Here is an 18437-nt window from a genome sequence, read left to right on the forward strand (position 1 = left end):
ACTAGCCGAATAAACAATGCAGCTTCAGTCAATCACTTCCATTGGTCACATGACTCTCACCAGGCATCTGCTTCCTGCGTCTCCAGGCCGCTATCCTCCTGTAGGCCTTGTTGGTGAGCCACATGCCCAGCATGAGGAGCCCCGCCAAGCAGCCCAACGCCAAGGCAGACACCGACAAGTACTGGAGGTCCTCGTACAGCACCTCTGTGCAGGAGAGAGAGAGACAGCTGTCTTGTAAATATAACAAGGAGGGATTTTTTTTGTTGAGCATGTAAGACAGTAATGACGCCACATTGTGCACACAAAGTGCAAAAATCATCTGTCTGGAGCCGCAAAAATGAAAAGCCTTATAATGAAAGCAACACATGATGTAAGTGTCTATATTAGCGATATTACACTGCAAGCTCTTATCTGTGAGGCGTGTGCTGTATTTGGATTTGATGTTGCTCATGTTTGACAATAACTGCTTACACAGGTTTTTTGTTTTGTTTGCAACAGCCTCCTGCCTTACACCACACCGTGCTGAAAGAAACTTCTACAAGTTGGTGTATTCCCTCATTTTGAGAACTTGCATTGCTTGTAGTCAGACAGGATTCATAGTAGGTGCTGATAAGCCCCACAACTTCGATTTTACATTGAGGGGGGAAAAATCGCTCTCTCTTTCTAACACCACATGAAAGTGGTTGTTTTTATCTTTTTATTTGTCCGGCTTCCTTACTTGTTTTCATACCCTTTAGTGCAGTGGTCCCCGGGCCGCGCATAGACATTAAATAATTCATAACCGACCGCATTTTCTCCTACATAACTTAGGTCAGTCCCACCAGACACACCAATAAACTTCCTCTTAATAGGAAGTCGCCATTTGCTATATTTTCTACATCTTTGTCACATAGCAGATTATTAAACATAGAATATTAAGGTGCCAAATCTTAGCCAAAAGCTAGGTTCCATCTAGCTACACTGCAAAAACTGAAATCTAAGTAAGATGAAATATCTCAAATAAGGGTTATATTTGCTTATTTTCTTTCTGATAAGATAATTCTTCTCACTAAGAAGATTTTATGTTAGAGTGTTTTACTTGTTTTAGGGGTTTTGGTCCTAAATGATCCCAGTTAGATATTACAGCTTGTTGCTGAGAGTTTAAGACCTGTATTGAGTAAAACATGCTTTAAACTAGACCAGGGGTCTCAAACTCAATTTACCTGGGGGCCACTGGACGCCGAGTCTGGGTGAGGCTGGGCCGCGAGAAAAGATTTCTTAAAAAAAATGTTGCATACTCCTTAGCATGTCTAGTTGTATAATGACGTTTCAAAATGTTTTCCTTGTACACCGCAACTTTTTCTGTGCAAATAAGACACCTGTGCTCAACAAAGAAATATTGCATCTCCCACTTTTCCTGGAATTGTCTTTGCACAACATCACTAACCTTTTTCTTCACTGCAGGCTTTGAAAAAGACATGTTTGGGGTTGTGGAATATATTTGTATTTAGCTGACGCACGGAGAATGATGTTATTTCCGCAATGTGTGTCGTTCAGCTTTTCCTCCCTACCGCGACACGGCGGTCGGCGGATAAAAGCCGGGAATGTACCGGGATAGCGAGCGCAAAAAAGTGATGGCTCCCGGAGTGTTATCCGGCATCACTTAAAAATATATGTAGTGTTCATCATGTGAGGCAATGCAAATTAAACAATAAAGAAAACAAATAACGGTTTGAATTAGTCCATGTTATCGGGACTGTTATAACTGACGGACAGGTGTCGCGGTGTGACTGCAGCCAGGCACGTAAGAAAACCCTTGTCTCCATGGCAACGTCTCTGTCGCTTTCACTCATTTGCCGCTTTTCCACTAACGCAGGGGTAGGCAACCCAGAACATTGAAAGAGCCATTTTGGACCCAAATAACACAACGCTGTCAAGCGCCATTCATATAAAACTTGCGTGCCGCACTAACATAAAACTTTCATATTAAGGTGGGGGCCGCAAAATAACGTCTCGCGGGCCGCAATTGGCCCGCGGGTCGCGTGTCTGAGACCCCTGAACTAGGCTATTAACTGTTGCAAAGCTGTGTCATCAACACTCACAAGTATAAAACTACTTTTTTAAAGTAATCATTTCTTATTTCAAGCATGAAAAAAAATCATGATGCTGAGCTCATATCATTATGTCAAGATAATGGCACTAGCATTTACTTAATTTAAGAATATTTTTTAACATATTAAGCAAAAAGGTCTCATTTGTTTTTCTACCAAGAAAAGTGCACTTGTTATTAGGGAAAATATACTTATTTTAAGGTATTTTGGTTTTCATTGAGGTTAGCTCATTTTGCTTGTTTTGGAAAGTCTTGACGGGCCGAATTTTCTTGTTCTATTGGTAGATCATTTTCCTTAGTTTAATTAAAATACCCCTCATTTTTGTATTTTTTTCCCCCTATTTTTGAACACTGACTTTTTGCAGTGTAGGTTGATGACCTAAGATCAGGGTAGATGAGGAACAGAGCGACCACAGGAGTTAAAGTGCATAGGGAAGATGGATTTGATTGATTGAAACTTTTATTAGTAGATTGTAAAGGAAGAGAATACATTATATGAAACAGTACAGTTTACACAGTTCAGTACATATTCCGTACAATTGACCACTAAATGGTAACACCCAACCAAGTTTTTCAACTTGTTTAAGTCAGGGTACACGGTAATCAATTCTCCTTTGGCCTGGTAAGTTAAAGTGCTGGTGTTATTGCACGTCGTCCAATTACAAAAGTAGTTAGCAATAACAGATGTATTTACACATTGGAGAATTGGACCAAAAAAGCTAACAGTGTATCGACGTATGAAATATTGCACAAAATATGAATACATAACTTTTGAGCTGCCACCTTATCGTGGTAGAGGAGTTTGCGTGTCCCAATGATCCTAGGAGCTATGTTATCCGGGGGCTTTATGACCCCTGGTTGGGTCTCTCAAGGCAAACAGGTTCTAGGTGAGGGATCAGACAAAGAGCAGCTCGAAGACCTCTATGAAGAAGACAAAACATGGACCAGATTTCCCTCGCCCGGACGCGGGTCACCGGGGCCCCCCTCTGGAGCCAGGCCCGGAGGTGGGGCACGATGGCGAGCGCCTGGTGGCCGGGCCTGTTCCCATGGGGCCCGGCCGGGCGCAGCCCGAAGAGGCAACGTGGGTCACCCCTCCAATGGGCTCACCACCCATAGCAGGGGCCATAGAGGTCGGGTGCAATGTGAGCTGGGCGGCAGCCGAAGGCAGGGCACTTGGCCGTCTGATCCTCGGCTACAGAAGCTAGCTCTTGGGACGTGGAACGTCACCTCACTAGGGGGGAAATAGCCTGAGTTAGTGCGCGAGGTGGAGAAGTTCCGGCTGGATATAGTCGGACTCACTTTGACGCACAGCAAGGGCTCTGGAACAACTTCTCTCGAGAGGGACTGGACCCTCTTCCACTCTGGCGTTGCCGACAGTGACAGGCGACGGGCTGGGGTGGCAATTCTGGTTTCCCCCCGGCTTAAAGCCTGCACGTTGGAGTTCAACCCAGTGGACGAAAGGGTAGCCTCCCTCCGCCTTCGGGTGGGGGGACGGGTCCTGACTGTTGTTTGTGCTTACGCACCAAACAGCAGTTCAGAGTACCCACCCTTTTTGGATACACTCGAGGGAGTACTGGAAAGTGCTCCCCCGGGTGATTCCCTTGTCCTACTGGGGGACTTCAACGCTCATGTTGGCAACGACAGTGAAACCTGGAGAGGCGTGATTGGGAAGAATGGCCGCCCGGATCTGAACCCGAGTGGTATTTTGTTATTGGACTTTTGTGCCCGTCACAATTTGTCCATTACAAACACCATGTTCAAACATAAGGGTGTCTATATGTGCACTTGGCACCAGGACACCCTAGGCCGCAGTTCCATGATCGACTTTGTAGTTGTGTCATCGGATTTGCGGCCTTATGTTTTGGACACTCGGGTGAAGAGAGGGGCGGAGCTTTCTACCGATCACCACCTGGTGGTGAGTTGGCTGCGATGGTGGGGGAGGATGCCGGACCGACCTGGCAGGCCCAAACGCATTGTGAGTGTCTGCTGGGAACGTCTGGCAGAGTCTCCTGTCAGAGAAAGTTTCAATTCCCACCTCCGGAAGAACTTCGAACATGTCACGAGGGAGGTGCTGGACATCGAGTCCGAGTGGACCATGTTCCGCACCTCTATTGTCGAGGCGGCTGATCGGGGCTGTGGCCGCAAGGTATTTGGTGCCTGTCGGGGTGGCAATCCTAAAACCCCTTGGTGGACACCAGCGGTGAGGGATGCCGTCAAGCTGAAGAAGGAGTCCTATCGGGTCCTTTTGGCTCATAGGACTCCGGAGGCAGTGGACAGGTACCGACAGGCCAAGCGGTGTGCGGCTTCAGCGGTCGCTGAGGCAAAAACTCGGACATGGGAGGAGTTCGGGGAAGCTATGGAAAACGACTTCCGGACGGCTTCGAAGCGATTCTGGACCACCGTCCACCGCTTCAGGAAGGGGAAGCAGTGAACTATCAACACCGTGTATGATGCGGATGGTATTCTGCTGACCTCAACTGCGGATGATGTGGATAGGTGGAAGGAATACTTCTAAGACCTCCTCAATCCCACCAACACGTCTTCCTATGAGGAAGCAGTGCCTGGGAAATCTGTGGTGGACTCTCCTATTTCTGGGGCTGAGGTCGCTGAGGTAGTTAAAAAGCTCCTCGGTGGCAAGGCCCCGGGGGTGGACGAGACCCGCCCGGAGTTCCTTAAGGCTCTGGATGCTGTGGGGCTGTCTTGGTTGACAAGACTCTGCAGCATCGCGTGGACATCGGGGGCGGTACCTCTGGATTGGCAGACCGGGGTGGTGGTTCCTCTCTTTAAGAAGGGGGACCGGAGGGTGTCTTCCAACTATCGTGGGATCACACTCCTCAGCCTTCCCGGTAAGGTTTATTCAGGTGTACTGGAGAGGAGGCTACGCCGGATAGTCGAACCTCGGATTCAGGAGGAACAGTGTGGTTTTCGTCCTGGTCGTGGAACTGTGGACCAGCTCTATACTCTCGGCAGGGTTCTTGAGGGTGCATGGGAGTTTGCCCAACCTGTCTACATGTGCTTTGTGGACTTGGAGAAGGCATTCGACCGTGTCCCTCGGGAAGTCCTGTGGGGAGTGCTCAGAGAGTATGGGGTATCGGACTGTCTTATTGTGGCGGTCCGCTCCCTGTACGATCAGTGCCAGAGCTTGGTCCGCATTGGCGGCAGTAAGTCGAACACATTTCCAGTGAGGGTTGGACTCCGCCAAGCCTGTCCTTTGTCATTGATTCTGTTCATAACTTTTATGGACAGAATTTCTAGGCGCAGTCAAGGCGTTGAGGGGTTCCAGTTTGATGACCGCAGGATTAGGTCTCTGCTTTTTGATGATGTGGTCCTGATGACTTCATCTGACCGGGATCTTCAGCTCTCACTGGATCGGTTTGCAGCCGAGTGTGAAGCGACCGGAATGAGAATCAGCACCTCCAAGTCCGAGTCCATGGTTCTCGCCCGGAAAAGGGTGGAGTGCCATCTCTGGGTTGGGGAGGAGACCCTGCCCCAAGTGGAGGAGTTCAAGTACCTAGGAGTCTTGTTCACGAGTGAGGGAAGAGTGGATTGTGAGATCGACAGGCGGATCGGTGCGGCGTCTTCAGTAATGCGGACGTTGTACCGATCCGTTGTGGTGAAGAAGGAGCTGAGCCGGAAGGCAAAACTCTCAATTTACCGGTCGATCTACATTCCCATCCTCACCTATGGTCATGAGCTTTGGGTCATGACCGAAAGGATAAGATCACGGGTACAAGCGGCCAAAATGAGTTTCCTCCGCCGTGTGGCGGGGCTCTCCCTTAGAGATAGGGTGAGAAGCTTTACCATCCGGGAGGAACTCAAAGTAAAGCGGCTGCTCCTCCACATCGAGAGGAGCCAGATGAGGTGGTTCGGGCATCTGGTCAGGATGCCACCCGAACGCCTCCCTAGGGATGTGTTTAGGGCACATCCAACCGGTAGGAGGCCACGGGGAAGACCCAGGACACGTTGGGAAAACTATTTCTCCCGGCTGGCCTGGGAACGCCTCGGGATCCCCCGGGAAGAGCTAGACGAAGTGGCTGGGGAAAGGGAAGTCTGGGTTTCCCTGCTTAGGCTGTTGCCCCAGCGACCCGACCTCGGATAAGCGGAAGAAGATGGATGGATGGATGGAATTTTTAGAATTAAATGAGTAACTCACAGAAATCTATTATGTAAAATCACACTGTGAAATGGGGCGGGATAGCTCGGTTGGTAGAGTGGCCGTGCCAGCAACTTGAGGGTTCCAGATTCGATCCCCGCTTCCGCAATCCTAGTCACTGCCGTTGTGTCCTTGGGAAAGACACTTTACCCACCTGCTCCCAGTGCCACCCACACTGGTTTAAATGTGACTTAGATATTGGGTTCCACTGTGTAAAGTGCTTTCAGTCACTAGAGAAAAAGCGCTATATAAATAGATTTCACTTCACTTCACTATTAGAACTATACATCCTTCCATTTTCTACCGCTTGTTCCCTTTGGGATCGCGGGGGGCGTTGGTGCCTATCTCAGCTACAATCGGGCGGAAAGCAGGGTACACCCTGGACAAGTCGCCACCTCATCGCAGGGCCAACACAGATAGAAAGACAGACAGACAACATTCACACTCAAATTCACACACTAGGGCCAATTTAGTGTTGCCAATCAATCTATCCCCAGGTGCATGTCTTTGGAAGTGGGAGGAAGCCGGAGTACCCGGAGAGAACCCACGCATTCACGGGGAGAACATGCAAATTCCACACAGAAAGATCCCGAGCCTGGGATTGAACCCAGGACTACTCAGGACCTTAGTATTGTGAGGCAGACGCACTAACCCCTCTGCCACCGTGAAGCCCCTATTAGAACTAATGTCAAGTATTCTAGCTTCCTAATGTAACGATGCTCTTGTCCTTAAATGTGATGTATCACCTATAACCCATCAGATACTAAAGGCAAAACAAAGCCGACTACTACCAATAAATGAGCAAAAGAAAAAAGTCTACGGAAAGCTTTTTTGCTAAGGGAAATGGCCAGGGTGTTTTGTTTTGTCATTTCCTTGCCTTCTCTTTTATGGTGTCTGTTTTCCTTTTATGGTGTCTCTTTTCCTCAGTTAATTAGTCCCCAGCGAGGCACACCTGCAACAAATCCTTATGAGTATTTAAGCTTGTCACCGACAGCTGGGTCCTGCCGGTTATTGTCTCCTGCGCCTCCCACGTGCATGCACCTGCTTCACTTCGTCAGCTCTAGTATGTTGTCTCTCCTTAGTCCTGTAATCCCTCAACTCTTTCTGTTTACTTATTAGCCTCCCTGAGGTAAAGAGGATTCAGTGTTGGACTCTTTGCTGTGCTCAGTGTGCTCGGGCTTTCTCCCTTGCGGACCACTGAGGAACCTGTTTTTGTTTGTTTATTCATGGTGTGCACTTCTGCCCCATCGCCTTTTGTTACAATTTTTGGACTTATTAAATGTTTCCCTTTTTGTAATTCTACCTTGCCTTCTGTCTTTGCATCCTGGGGTTACCTCCTCTATCAGGCCCTAACAAGGGTCTCCCACTAATGAAATGTTATGGTGAGTTTTTTCATGCACTTATTTGCTATATCTTTCTGCCACACATGAAAGGCCGGTCTGTGAAAATAACGCCTACATTAAACTGGTCCCTGGTGCAAAAAAAGGTTGGAGACCCCTGCTTTATAAGACATATTGGAGTTAACTTTTCAGCTACTAGCTCAGACCTGGGCAATTATTTTGACTCGGGGGGCCAAATTTAAAGAAAAAAATGTCTTGGGCCCGTTTTGTTTTTTTTGTTTTTTTTTAGGAAAACTTATACAAAACCTCACAATGAAGTCTGATTGAATGCTAAAAATGTTATGACAGACCGCCATAAAAACGGAATGGAACTGTATTTTCTCTATGAAAGATAAAACCTTGAATATTGAGAACATATGAACGTCACATCCGCTCACAATCACCATACTTTACAATCAAGCAAAATGAAACAAACACAGCAAAATATGAACGTGAAGGGTAAAAAAACAAAAAACATCTACAATCTGATATACTGTATGTATTATATCACTAAGCTTTAGAACATTCTTGTAAAAATGTCCTTCCACGTCTGATTCTGGGACCCACATTTCAGGCTGGCCGCTCGTGAAACACTCTGTGGAAACGCTCCCCACCCACACTGCTTGGTGCCTCGTCTGACCTGCTGTGATGTAGATTACCATAGTAACTAGTAGAGTTGTACTGTATTTGGGTATTAGTATAGTACTGCGATACTAATGAATCATATTCAGTACAATACCGCCTCTGAAAAGTACAGGTACGCCACCCCCTGAGAATTTTTTGTTAAAGGGGAACATTATCACAATTTCAGAAGGTTAAAACCAATAAAAATCAGTTCCCAGTGGCTTATTTTATTTTTCAAAGTTTTTTTCAAGATTTTACCCATCATGGAATATCCTGAAAAAAGGCTTTAAAGTGCCTGATTTTCCCTATCTTTAAATCCATCATCCATTTTCCTGTGACGTCATTTAGTGATGCCGACATGGCGGATAGCACAGCAAGATATAGCAACATTAGCTCGGATTCAGACTCGGATTTCATCGGCTTAAGCGATTCAACCGATTACGCACGTATTGAAACGGAGGGTTGGAGTATGGAGGCAGATAGCGAAAATGAAATTGAAGAAGAAACTGAAGCTATTGAGCGAATAGCTATTGACGCTATTTGGCGATCGCTTTCGATTGAGTGTCGCAGGATGTCCATACATCTCTGTGCCATGTCTGTCTTAGCATCGCCGGTAAAATGTGCAGACCAAGCGATCGGGACTTTCGCATCTTGTGACACTGGAGCAACTTAAATCTGCCGATTGGTATGTGTTTGTTTGGCATTAAATGTGGGGGGAGAGAAAGGCTGGATGCAAATATATTTACAAATGTACATACAGCTAGCCTAAATAGTATGTTAGCATCGATTAGCATGCCGTGCTAATCGAAGCACACTACATGTAAGTCAACTTGAATCCGTCCCTGATTGTGTTGTTACACCCTCCGTCAACACACCGACAAGGCATGATGTCTCCAAGGTACGGAAAACAGTTGAAAAAACGTAAAATAACAGAGCTGATTAGACTCGATGTTTGTAATGTGTTTGAGAAAATGGCGGACTGACTACTTAGGTGAGAGCGAATAATAGAAAGGTGTTTAATTCGCCAAAATTCACTCATTTAGAGTTCGGAAATCGGTTAAAAAAATATATGGTCTTTTTTCTGCAACATCAAGGTATATATTGACGCTTACATAGGTCTGGTGATAATGTTCCCCTTTAAAATAAAGCCAGTAAAGCAATTTCTTCTGGTCTCCTTTATTTGGAAAAGTATCGAAATAACATTGGTACCAGGGCAAGACGAGTCACTAAAATATCACGCAAAAGCGCAGATTCCAACCATTGGAATATGTTGTATAGTTCAAGACTTATGGTCATTTGAAACATCAGTGCACATCATAATGCTACACAGCTACACTTTCCATCTTAAAGATGTAAAATAATATATTTGGGAATGTCCGGCGGGCCAGATTGAAAAGCTTAACGACCCTTAATTTGCCAAGGTCTGTGCTAGCTTATATGCGCTAGTTTTTTTGAGACTTATTTTGTTAGCACAGGCAGGATGGAGTAGCGCTTTTATTGTGAAAACAGAAACTGTCTTTACACCTTTGGACAGCCGGTGCAGAAAGAGTCTGTTAAATAAAAAGTGCTTTTCGAGTTGCTGAAGGTTGTTTTCTTTCTCCATACTGAAACCGCAGCAGCCGACGTCATCGCGCAAAATCCTCGAGAGCCGCGAATGTCAACCAAGTGACGTCGTAGTGAAAATGAATGATAAATACTTTTTAGGTCTACTTTTTTTTAATGCCTTGCGATTAAGTCACGCCCTCACAAATCGGTGCCTTGATTTAAAAATAAATTAATTAACTAATCCATTTTAATCCAGTTTGTTGCTCTCGCTCGCAAAAGCTATGTCCAGAAAAAATGGACACCCGGCAATGCATTGCAAATTCATGTGGCCTTTCAAGCCCTATGGTGCGAATTGAAACACGTCCATAGTCTTTTTAAAATGTAAAGCATACTGTAGATAAACAACTAATTTACATGTCACAGCGACAGATACTTGGCAAAGTTACTAGGAAAAACCAGTTAGTTGTGTTAGACATCCAGGACATGGAAATGTGCCAGGGAATGATCGTGGACAATGTGGGCCTTTTCTTTAAAGGGGGAGGAATTTGTGGGGAGAAAAAATTCAAAAATTTTATTTTTTTATTAACTAATAAGAGATGGCGACTTGTCCAGGGTGTACCCCGCCTGAATGCAGCTGAGGTATGCTCCAGCACACCCACCCCCACGACCCTGAACGGTACACGCGGTAGAAATGGATGGATGGAGGTAAAAATAAGGTTTAACTAATTAAAGTAAATAATGATTTCTAAAGTGAAGCCTTTAAAAGCCTACTGAAACCCACTACTACCCACCATGCAGTCTGATAGTTTATATATCAATGATGAAATATTAACATTGCAACACATGCCAATACGGCCTTTTTAGTTTACTTAATTGCAATTTTAAATTTCTCGGGAGTTTTTTCTTGAAAACGTCGTGTAATGATGACGTGTACGCGTGATGTCACAGGCTGTTAGGAAATATGAGTGCTGAACACACACACAGCTAAAAGTCGTCTGCTTTAACCGCATAATTACACAGTATTTTGGAGAGATGTGTTGCTGAATCTTTTGCAATTTTTTCAATTAATATTGGAGAAGTCAAAATAGAAAGATGGAGTTGGGAAGCTTTAGCCTTTAGCCACACAAACACACAGTGATTCCTTGTTTAAAATTCCCGGAGGTGAAACTTTACACAGCGACCATGGATCCCGACCATTTGTCAACCAGCAGGTTGCGGTGAGAAAATTATAGTAAAAAGTCGCTTCTTACCGGAGATCAGCTGAGCTTGTGCCGTCCATAAAGCTGCCGTCGACTTCCCTGAGACACTGGCGTCAAGACACCCGTGGACAAACCCCTCCGACTATCAGGTACTGTTAAACTCACTAAAACACTAGCAACACAATAGAAAGATAAGGGATTTCCCAGAATTATCCTAGTAAATGTGTCTAAAAACATCTGAATTTGTCCCAATGCAATCGCGTTTTTTTTTTTTTTTCTAGTCCGTCGTTATCAATATCCTCAAACACGAAACTTTCATCCTCGCTCAAAATAATTGGGAAATTGTCGCTTTCTCGGTCCGAATAGCTGTTTTTGTTGGAGGCTCCCATTAAAAAGAATGTGAGGATGTGAGGAGCCATCAACGAGTGACGTCATCGTCTGCGACTTCCGGTAAAGGCAAGGCTTTTCTGTTAGCACCAAAAGTTGCAAACTTTATCGTGGATGTTCTCTACTAAATCCTTTCAGCAAAAATATGGTAATATCGCGAAATGATCAAGTATGACACATAGAATGGACCTGCTATCCCCGTTTAAATAAGAAAATCTCATTTCAGTAGGCCTTTAACAGAGCATGCATGTAGGAGTGTTGGAATGCTAAAAAATTGTTTCATATTCAAATCACAATTTTTATTTATTTCGATGAATTCATAAATTTTGAAAATCAATAATAAAAATTGTTATTTTTTAGTCTTGTTTTTTTTTTTCGCATTTGAAATTTTTTTGGGGGGTGTGTATAAACAACAACTTTTTATAATGGTGTTTGCTATGGTATTTTTTTAGTATTGTATTTGTTTGTTTTCTCAGAGTATTTTTTTACATTTCTATACTATTTAGTATTATATAGTTCTATTATTATATTATATTATATTATATATTGTAAAGCTGGGCAGCACGGTGGAACAGGAGTTAGTGCGTCTGCCTCAAAATACGAAGGTCCTGACAATCCTGGGATCTTTGGGTGGAGTTTGCATTTTCTCCCAGTGACAGCCTGGGTTCTCTCCGGGTACTCCGGCTTCCTCCCGCCTCCAAAGACATGCACCTGGGGATAAGTTGATTGGCAACACTAAATTGGCCCTAGTGTGTGAATGTTGTCTGTCCATCTGTGTTGGCCCTGTGATAAGGTGGCGACTTGTCCAGGGTGTATACCAGCCTTCTGCCCGATTGTAGCTGAGATAGGCACCAGCGACCCCAAAGGGAATAAGCGGTAGAAAATGGATGGATGTTGGGTAAGAACCCATCCATCCATCCATTTTCTACTGCTTATTCCCTGTTGGGGTCGCGGGGGGCGCTGGCGCCTATCTCAGCTACAATCGGGCGGAAGGCGGGGTACACCCTGGACAAGTCGCCACCTCATCGCAGGGCCAACACAGATAGACAAACAACATTCACACTCACATTCAAACACTAGGGCCAATTTAGTGTTTCCAATCAACTTATCCCCAGGTGCATGTCTTTGGAAGTGGGAGGAAGCCGGAGTACCCGTAGGGAACCCAGGCATTCACGGGAAGAACATGCAAACTCCACACAGAAAGATCCCGAGCCTGGATTTGAACCCAGGACTGCAGGAACTTCGTATTGTGAGGCAGACGCACTAACCCCTCTGCCACCGTGAAGCCTGGGTAAGAACCATTCTATAGAATTTAGGTTTAATGGAGGCACAAACATCAGTATGAACAACTATGCACTTTTAAAACACACATATGTGGGTTTCTATAATCATAACTATATATAACATATTTTATTGCTTTTGGTTGGGTTTTATTCAAGTGCAAAATGTTGCTAACAAAGACTGTTTCATTGTTAATTAAAAGTTTTCATTCCAATTACAACGTTGAAATATACGAGAATTGCATGTTTATTGTACTTGAAAAGATATACATACATTATTATGTATTATCATTGCGTCAGTGGTCTTAAAAAATAATGGCAATAATATCGTATATCGGCAGTAATTTGTAGGTCAATATAGTGTCCATGGAAATTAGTTATCGGCCCAGGTCTAAAAGTATTGTCACTTAAATCTGAAACAAAACTGCTTTATCTATTCTTGGGAATCAACTGGCCCCACTATGGATTGGACTCTCACACTATTATGTTGGATCCAATGTGGACTAGACTCCATTGCACCGGTCGCCCAGGGGGCGGGGGTCCCCACATCTGCGGTCCACTCCAAGGTTTCTCATTGTAATCCCATTGAGTTGAGTTTTTTTCTTGCCCTGATGTGGGATCTGAGCCGAGGATGTCGTTGTGGCTTGTGCAACCCTTTGAGACACACGTGATTTAGGGCTATATAAATAAAATTGGATTGACTGATTGATTGATTGCTTTGATTGATACTCTGGTTTCCTCCCACCTCCAAAGACATGCACCTGGGGATAAGTAGATTGGAACACTAAATTGACCCTAGTGTGAATGTTGTCTGTCTATCTGTGTTTGCCCTGCGATAAGGTGGTGACTTGTCCAGGGTGTACACCGCCTTCCGCCTGATTGTAGCTGAGAGGCTCCAGCGGGAATTTTTTTTGTTGTGTTACGGTGAAGATGTTCTCCTGAAATGTTTGTCATTCTTGTTTGATGTGGGTCACAGTGTTGCGCATATTTGTAACATTGTTAAAGTTGTTTGTACGGCCACCGTCAGTGTGACCTGTGTGGCTGTTGGCTGTTGATCAAGTATGTCTTGCAGTCACCAACGTATGTCATATTACAGAGAAAAATGATATATTGTTAGTATGAGCATAAACCTTTATATAACAGGCTACATATATTTTTCGACTTGAATGTAAAAATACACATAAATATTTAAAAAATAAGATTTGCCTTAAAATTACATATAAAACTGTTAGATTGTTAGTTTGGACATAGACTTTTATATAACAAGTTACATATTTAATGAAAGTTAATGACTATAATTTTACATGAATTTGAAAGTAATTTCAAAAAACAGAAAATTATTTGTATAATTTGGTGTTTTTCTGTAAAAAAAAATAGAAATATACAGTTTGTCATTACTCGCATATTACTTAAAATAACAGGCGGTTTGTTTATTTACAGATAATGTTTTCAATTCTATAGTTTTATAACCTATTTAAAAAAAATGGAAAAATTACAGTAGCAATTTAGAGTAAATTAACCATAAAAATAGGATTTTTTTTTTTACAGTGAATACTGCGCTCTTTAAGTCGTACGCCAGCAACCAAGAAGCGTTTTTGCAACCTGTTTCGAAAAGGTTTTATTAAAATGTATACACCAAATAATCCATCCATTTACTTCTGCTTGTCCCTTATGGGGTCGCGGGGGGTGCTGGAGCCTATCTCAGCTGCATTCAGGTGGAAGGTGGTGTACACCCTGGACAAGTCGCCACCTCATTGCAGGGCCAACACAGATAGACAGACAACATTCACACTCACATTCACACACTACGGCCAATTTAGTGTTGCCAATCAACCTATCCCAAGGTGCATGTCTTTGGAGGTGGGAGTAAGCCGGAGTACCCGGAGAGAGAACATGCAAACTCCACACAGAAAGACCCCGAGCCCGGGGATCGAACCCGAAACCTTCGTATTGTGAGGCACATGCACTAACCCCTCCCGTACCGAGCTGCCTACACCAAATAATATATTACAAAAATAGTCTGGAATCGAGAAACTATTCTGAACCAAACAGTCACCCCAAAAATTGGAATCTGCCCGAAAATTCCCCGCACTAGTGTCCTCATCCACTCACCATTGACTTTGAGGACAAATCCGGCATCCTTGCTGTTGCCCGTCCCGTCCGTGACCGTGACCACGTAATACCCCCCGTCCTGCAGCCGCAGGCCCGACAGACCCATGGAGCCGTTGTGGTGGGCCTGCACCCTGCTGCTGTAATCCTCTGTGATGTTGGTGAACCCCCCCGGCTGCCAGGCGCCGATGCTGCGCCTCACCGAGTTTGAAATGAAGGTCCACTGGATGGTGGGAATGCCGCTGCAGGTCACGTTCACGGAGAAGAACACGTCCTCCTGCACGGATCGAATGAGACTGTGCAGGTCGGACTGGATGGAGATGGCCCCAGCTTGAAAGACGGAGAGACAAAACCTTTAATAATGATTCATCTGCACTGTAGGAACTAAAATGTGTCATTCCAAAAGACAGGGGACGGCTGGAAGTACAAAAACCCAGCAGACTAAAAGGCAGTGGCTCTCAAATGGGGTTACGCGTACCCCTGGGGGTACTTGAAGGTATGCCAAAGGGTATGTGAGATTATTTTTTTAAAGGGGAACATTATCACCAGACCTATGTAGGCGTCAATATATACCTTGATGTTGCAGAAAAAAGACCATATATTTTTTTAACCGATTTCCGAACTCTAAATGGGTGAATTTTGGCGAATTAAACGCCTTTCTGTTTATCGCTCTCTCAGCGACGACGTCAGAACGTGACGTCACATCAGTCGTCAACGCAGTGTTTCCCTACCACATCGAGTCAAATCAGCTCTGTTATTTTCCGTTTTTTCGACTGTTTGCCCGTACCTTGGAGACATCATGCCTCGTCGGTGTGTTGTCGGAGGGTGTAACAACATTATCATGGACGGATTCAAGTTGATTTACGTAGAATGTGCATCGATTAGCACGGCATGCTAATCGATGCTAACATGCTATTTAGGCTAGCTGTGTGCATTATGCCTCATTTGTAGCTATATTTACATCCAGCTTTTCCCTCCATCCACATTTAATGCCACAAAAACACTTACCAATCGACGGATTTAAGTTGCTTCAGTGTCAAGAGATGCGAAAGTCACTCGTTTGGTTTTTACCGGCGATGCTACGACATAGATGGCAAGAATGTCTGGATATCCTGCGACACTCAAAGCAGATGCATTACCAACGATAAAGTCAACGAAATCACAAAGCTGAGTTTTGTTGTTATTGACTTATTGATCCAGTGTCAATGCGAAAGTCCCGATCGGTTGGTCTTCACGTTTTACCGGCGATGTTAACGCAATTCAAAGATCCTTTATAAATAGATTTATTCAATAATACGTCATTAAAATATGTAAGTTCAAAAACTGTCAAAAAAATACAATAATGCGATATTCAGTGTTGACAGGTGGATTTTTTGTGGAAATGTTCCATAAATATTGATGTTAAATATTTCTTTTTTTGTGAAGAAATGTTTACAATTAAGTTGATGGATCCAGATGGATCTCTATTACAATCCCCAAAGAGGGCACTTAAAGTTGATGATTACTTTTATATGTAGAAATCTTTATTTATAATTGAATCACTTGTTTATTTTTCAACAAGTTTTTAGTTATTTTAATATCTTTTTTTTCCAAATAGTTCAAGAAAGACCACTACAAATGAGCAATATTGTGCACTGTTATACAATTTAATAAATCAGAAACTGATGACATAGTGCTGTGTTTTACTTCTTTATCTCTTTTTTTTTTTCAACCAAAAATGCTTTGCTCTGATTAGGGGGTACTTGAATTAAAAAAAAAATCACAGAGGGTGCATCACTGAAAAAAGGTTGAGAACCACTAGACTAAGGAACACTCACTGGGGTGTGTGTGGTTTTGGTCCTATAGAGCTGTAAGTATTTACGCGGGCACACGCCTTTAAATTGCTCCAAAGGAGCCCGTCAGGTTTTGTTGGTGGTGTGTTTGCTTTATGAGGCAAAAGTAAAGAATTCCTCCTGAGAATGCCAAGACGCTGTAAAAAAATAAAAAAGTGTGCATGCCTTTGTTTGAATATCCGCAACTAAAAAAAACCTCAGTGATTTGAACACTGAAAGACTGACGGTGCCAGCGTGTGAAGGAATCTTTTACTTTCGACTATCGATGACGCAACATGGATCTCAAGAAAAACATTTTTATGCTCAGACAACGCAAAAAAACTTTAAAGTACATACAAGTATATGGAACTAAATTATCGAACAGATTCAACTTAAGAAGCAACACATTAGCGTATTTGCTGATGTTGCTCTATTGTTGTTGTGTATGCTGTTGTTTTTGTCTCTCAATCCCCCTCTTCTCCCCACAATTTCCCCCTCTGTCTTCCTTTTTTTCTCTATCTATCCCCTCCAGCTACAGCTGCACCAAATGATAATATAAATACATTTAATAGTCAAATACAAATAAGGCAACAAGAGAAGTATCCTACACTTCTCTTTCATAAAGTAAATCTGAACAGCTAATATGGGCATCTACATCAACTATTTGATTTGCCAGAGACACTAGATCAGAATAAAAAGCTACATAAGCATGTTTACAATCTACAAATCCCACAACCAGAGACGTTTGCACATCACGTAAATCAAAATTAATAACAGAACTGAACATCTTGCACATTATTTTCAATTTTGTACAGTCAATTCTGAGCACCAATTATTAGCAAACTCCAGTATACAACATCAGTGTTTAGCAGAATTGTGATCCTAATTGCTGCTTCACCACGATTATATCTGGGGAGACTGACACAGGAATTTAGCTTTTCCACACACCATCCTAACTCAGGGTTTCAATCGGCATCCATGTTAACTACCAAACCGTAACTCAAAAGGGTTGGCTGAACTGCTACTAAGGTACCATGCAAATAGTTTCTCCCCTGAAATTAAAGGCAATTGACCATTCTTCACTTTCAAGGTGCTGTATAAGGACTACTCTGAGGCCCAAGTCACTGACATCGCAGTAAACTTGTAAACTGATTTGCGGACGGGACTGAGCAAGCACTGGTGGTGACTACAATATGGTTATGAGGTGGTCGAAGGCCACCTGGCAGGTAGGAATCCCCTCCCAGGAAGCGTACTTCTTCTTTAGTTGGTTTAGGGGAGCTGAAATGTAAGCCAGCCTGGGGATGAAGTTGTGGTACCAGCTAACCATACCAAGAAACCTTTGAAGACTCTTCAGGTCTATGGGAGGAGGATCTGTCGTTATTGCTGATATTTTTTCCGGATCTACTTCCACTTCTTTGCCTGATATTAGGTGTCCAAGGAATGTGAGCTGATCTTGAAGCAGGTGCGTTTCTTGATGTTGAGTGCAAGGTTTGCCGGTTGTAGTTTTGCAAAAACCGCTTTAAGGTCAAGGAGGTGTTGTTCTTCGGTTTGTGAAAACACAATGATATCATCAATGTATACAAAACAGATTCTTCCCCTCAGCTCACCCAGAACTGTTTCCATTAAGCGTTGTAAGGTCGCCCCAGCATTGTGCAGTCCAAATGGCACAACTTTAAATTGGTATAGGCCTAGATGGGTGATCATGGCAGTTTTCGGCTTGATGTCTTCAGCCATGGCAACCTGCCAATAGCCAATTTGCAGGTCAAGGGAGCTGAATTATTTTGCACCTTGCAACGACTCCAGGATCTCATGTATAAGGGGCATGGGATATATGTCATGCTGGGTTTCGATGTTCAGGCCC

The 18437-nt window shown here is 43.7% G+C and overlaps 1 protein-coding gene across 1 annotated transcript in view; it reads right to left on the reverse strand.

Annotated features, from left to right (window-relative positions):
- Nucleotides 1-18437, reverse strand: part of LOC133536871 (V-set and transmembrane domain-containing protein 5) — a 32808-nt gene that overhangs the window by 6056 nt on the left and 8315 nt on the right. The window contains exons 2-3 of the mRNA XM_061877524.1: nt 14769-15095; nt 61-204 (exon numbers count right to left, since the gene is read on the reverse strand). Coding sequence (XP_061733508.1) covers nt 61-204; nt 14769-15095 — 471 coding nt within the window. The remainder of the gene's footprint in view (nt 1-60; nt 205-14768; nt 15096-18437) is intronic.

The sequence above is a fragment of the Nerophis ophidion genome, linkage group LG18 (genome assembly GCF_033978795.1).
Source record: "Nerophis ophidion isolate RoL-2023_Sa linkage group LG18, RoL_Noph_v1.0, whole genome shotgun sequence".
Classification (NCBI taxonomy): Eukaryota; Metazoa; Chordata; class Actinopteri; order Syngnathiformes; family Syngnathidae; genus Nerophis; species Nerophis ophidion.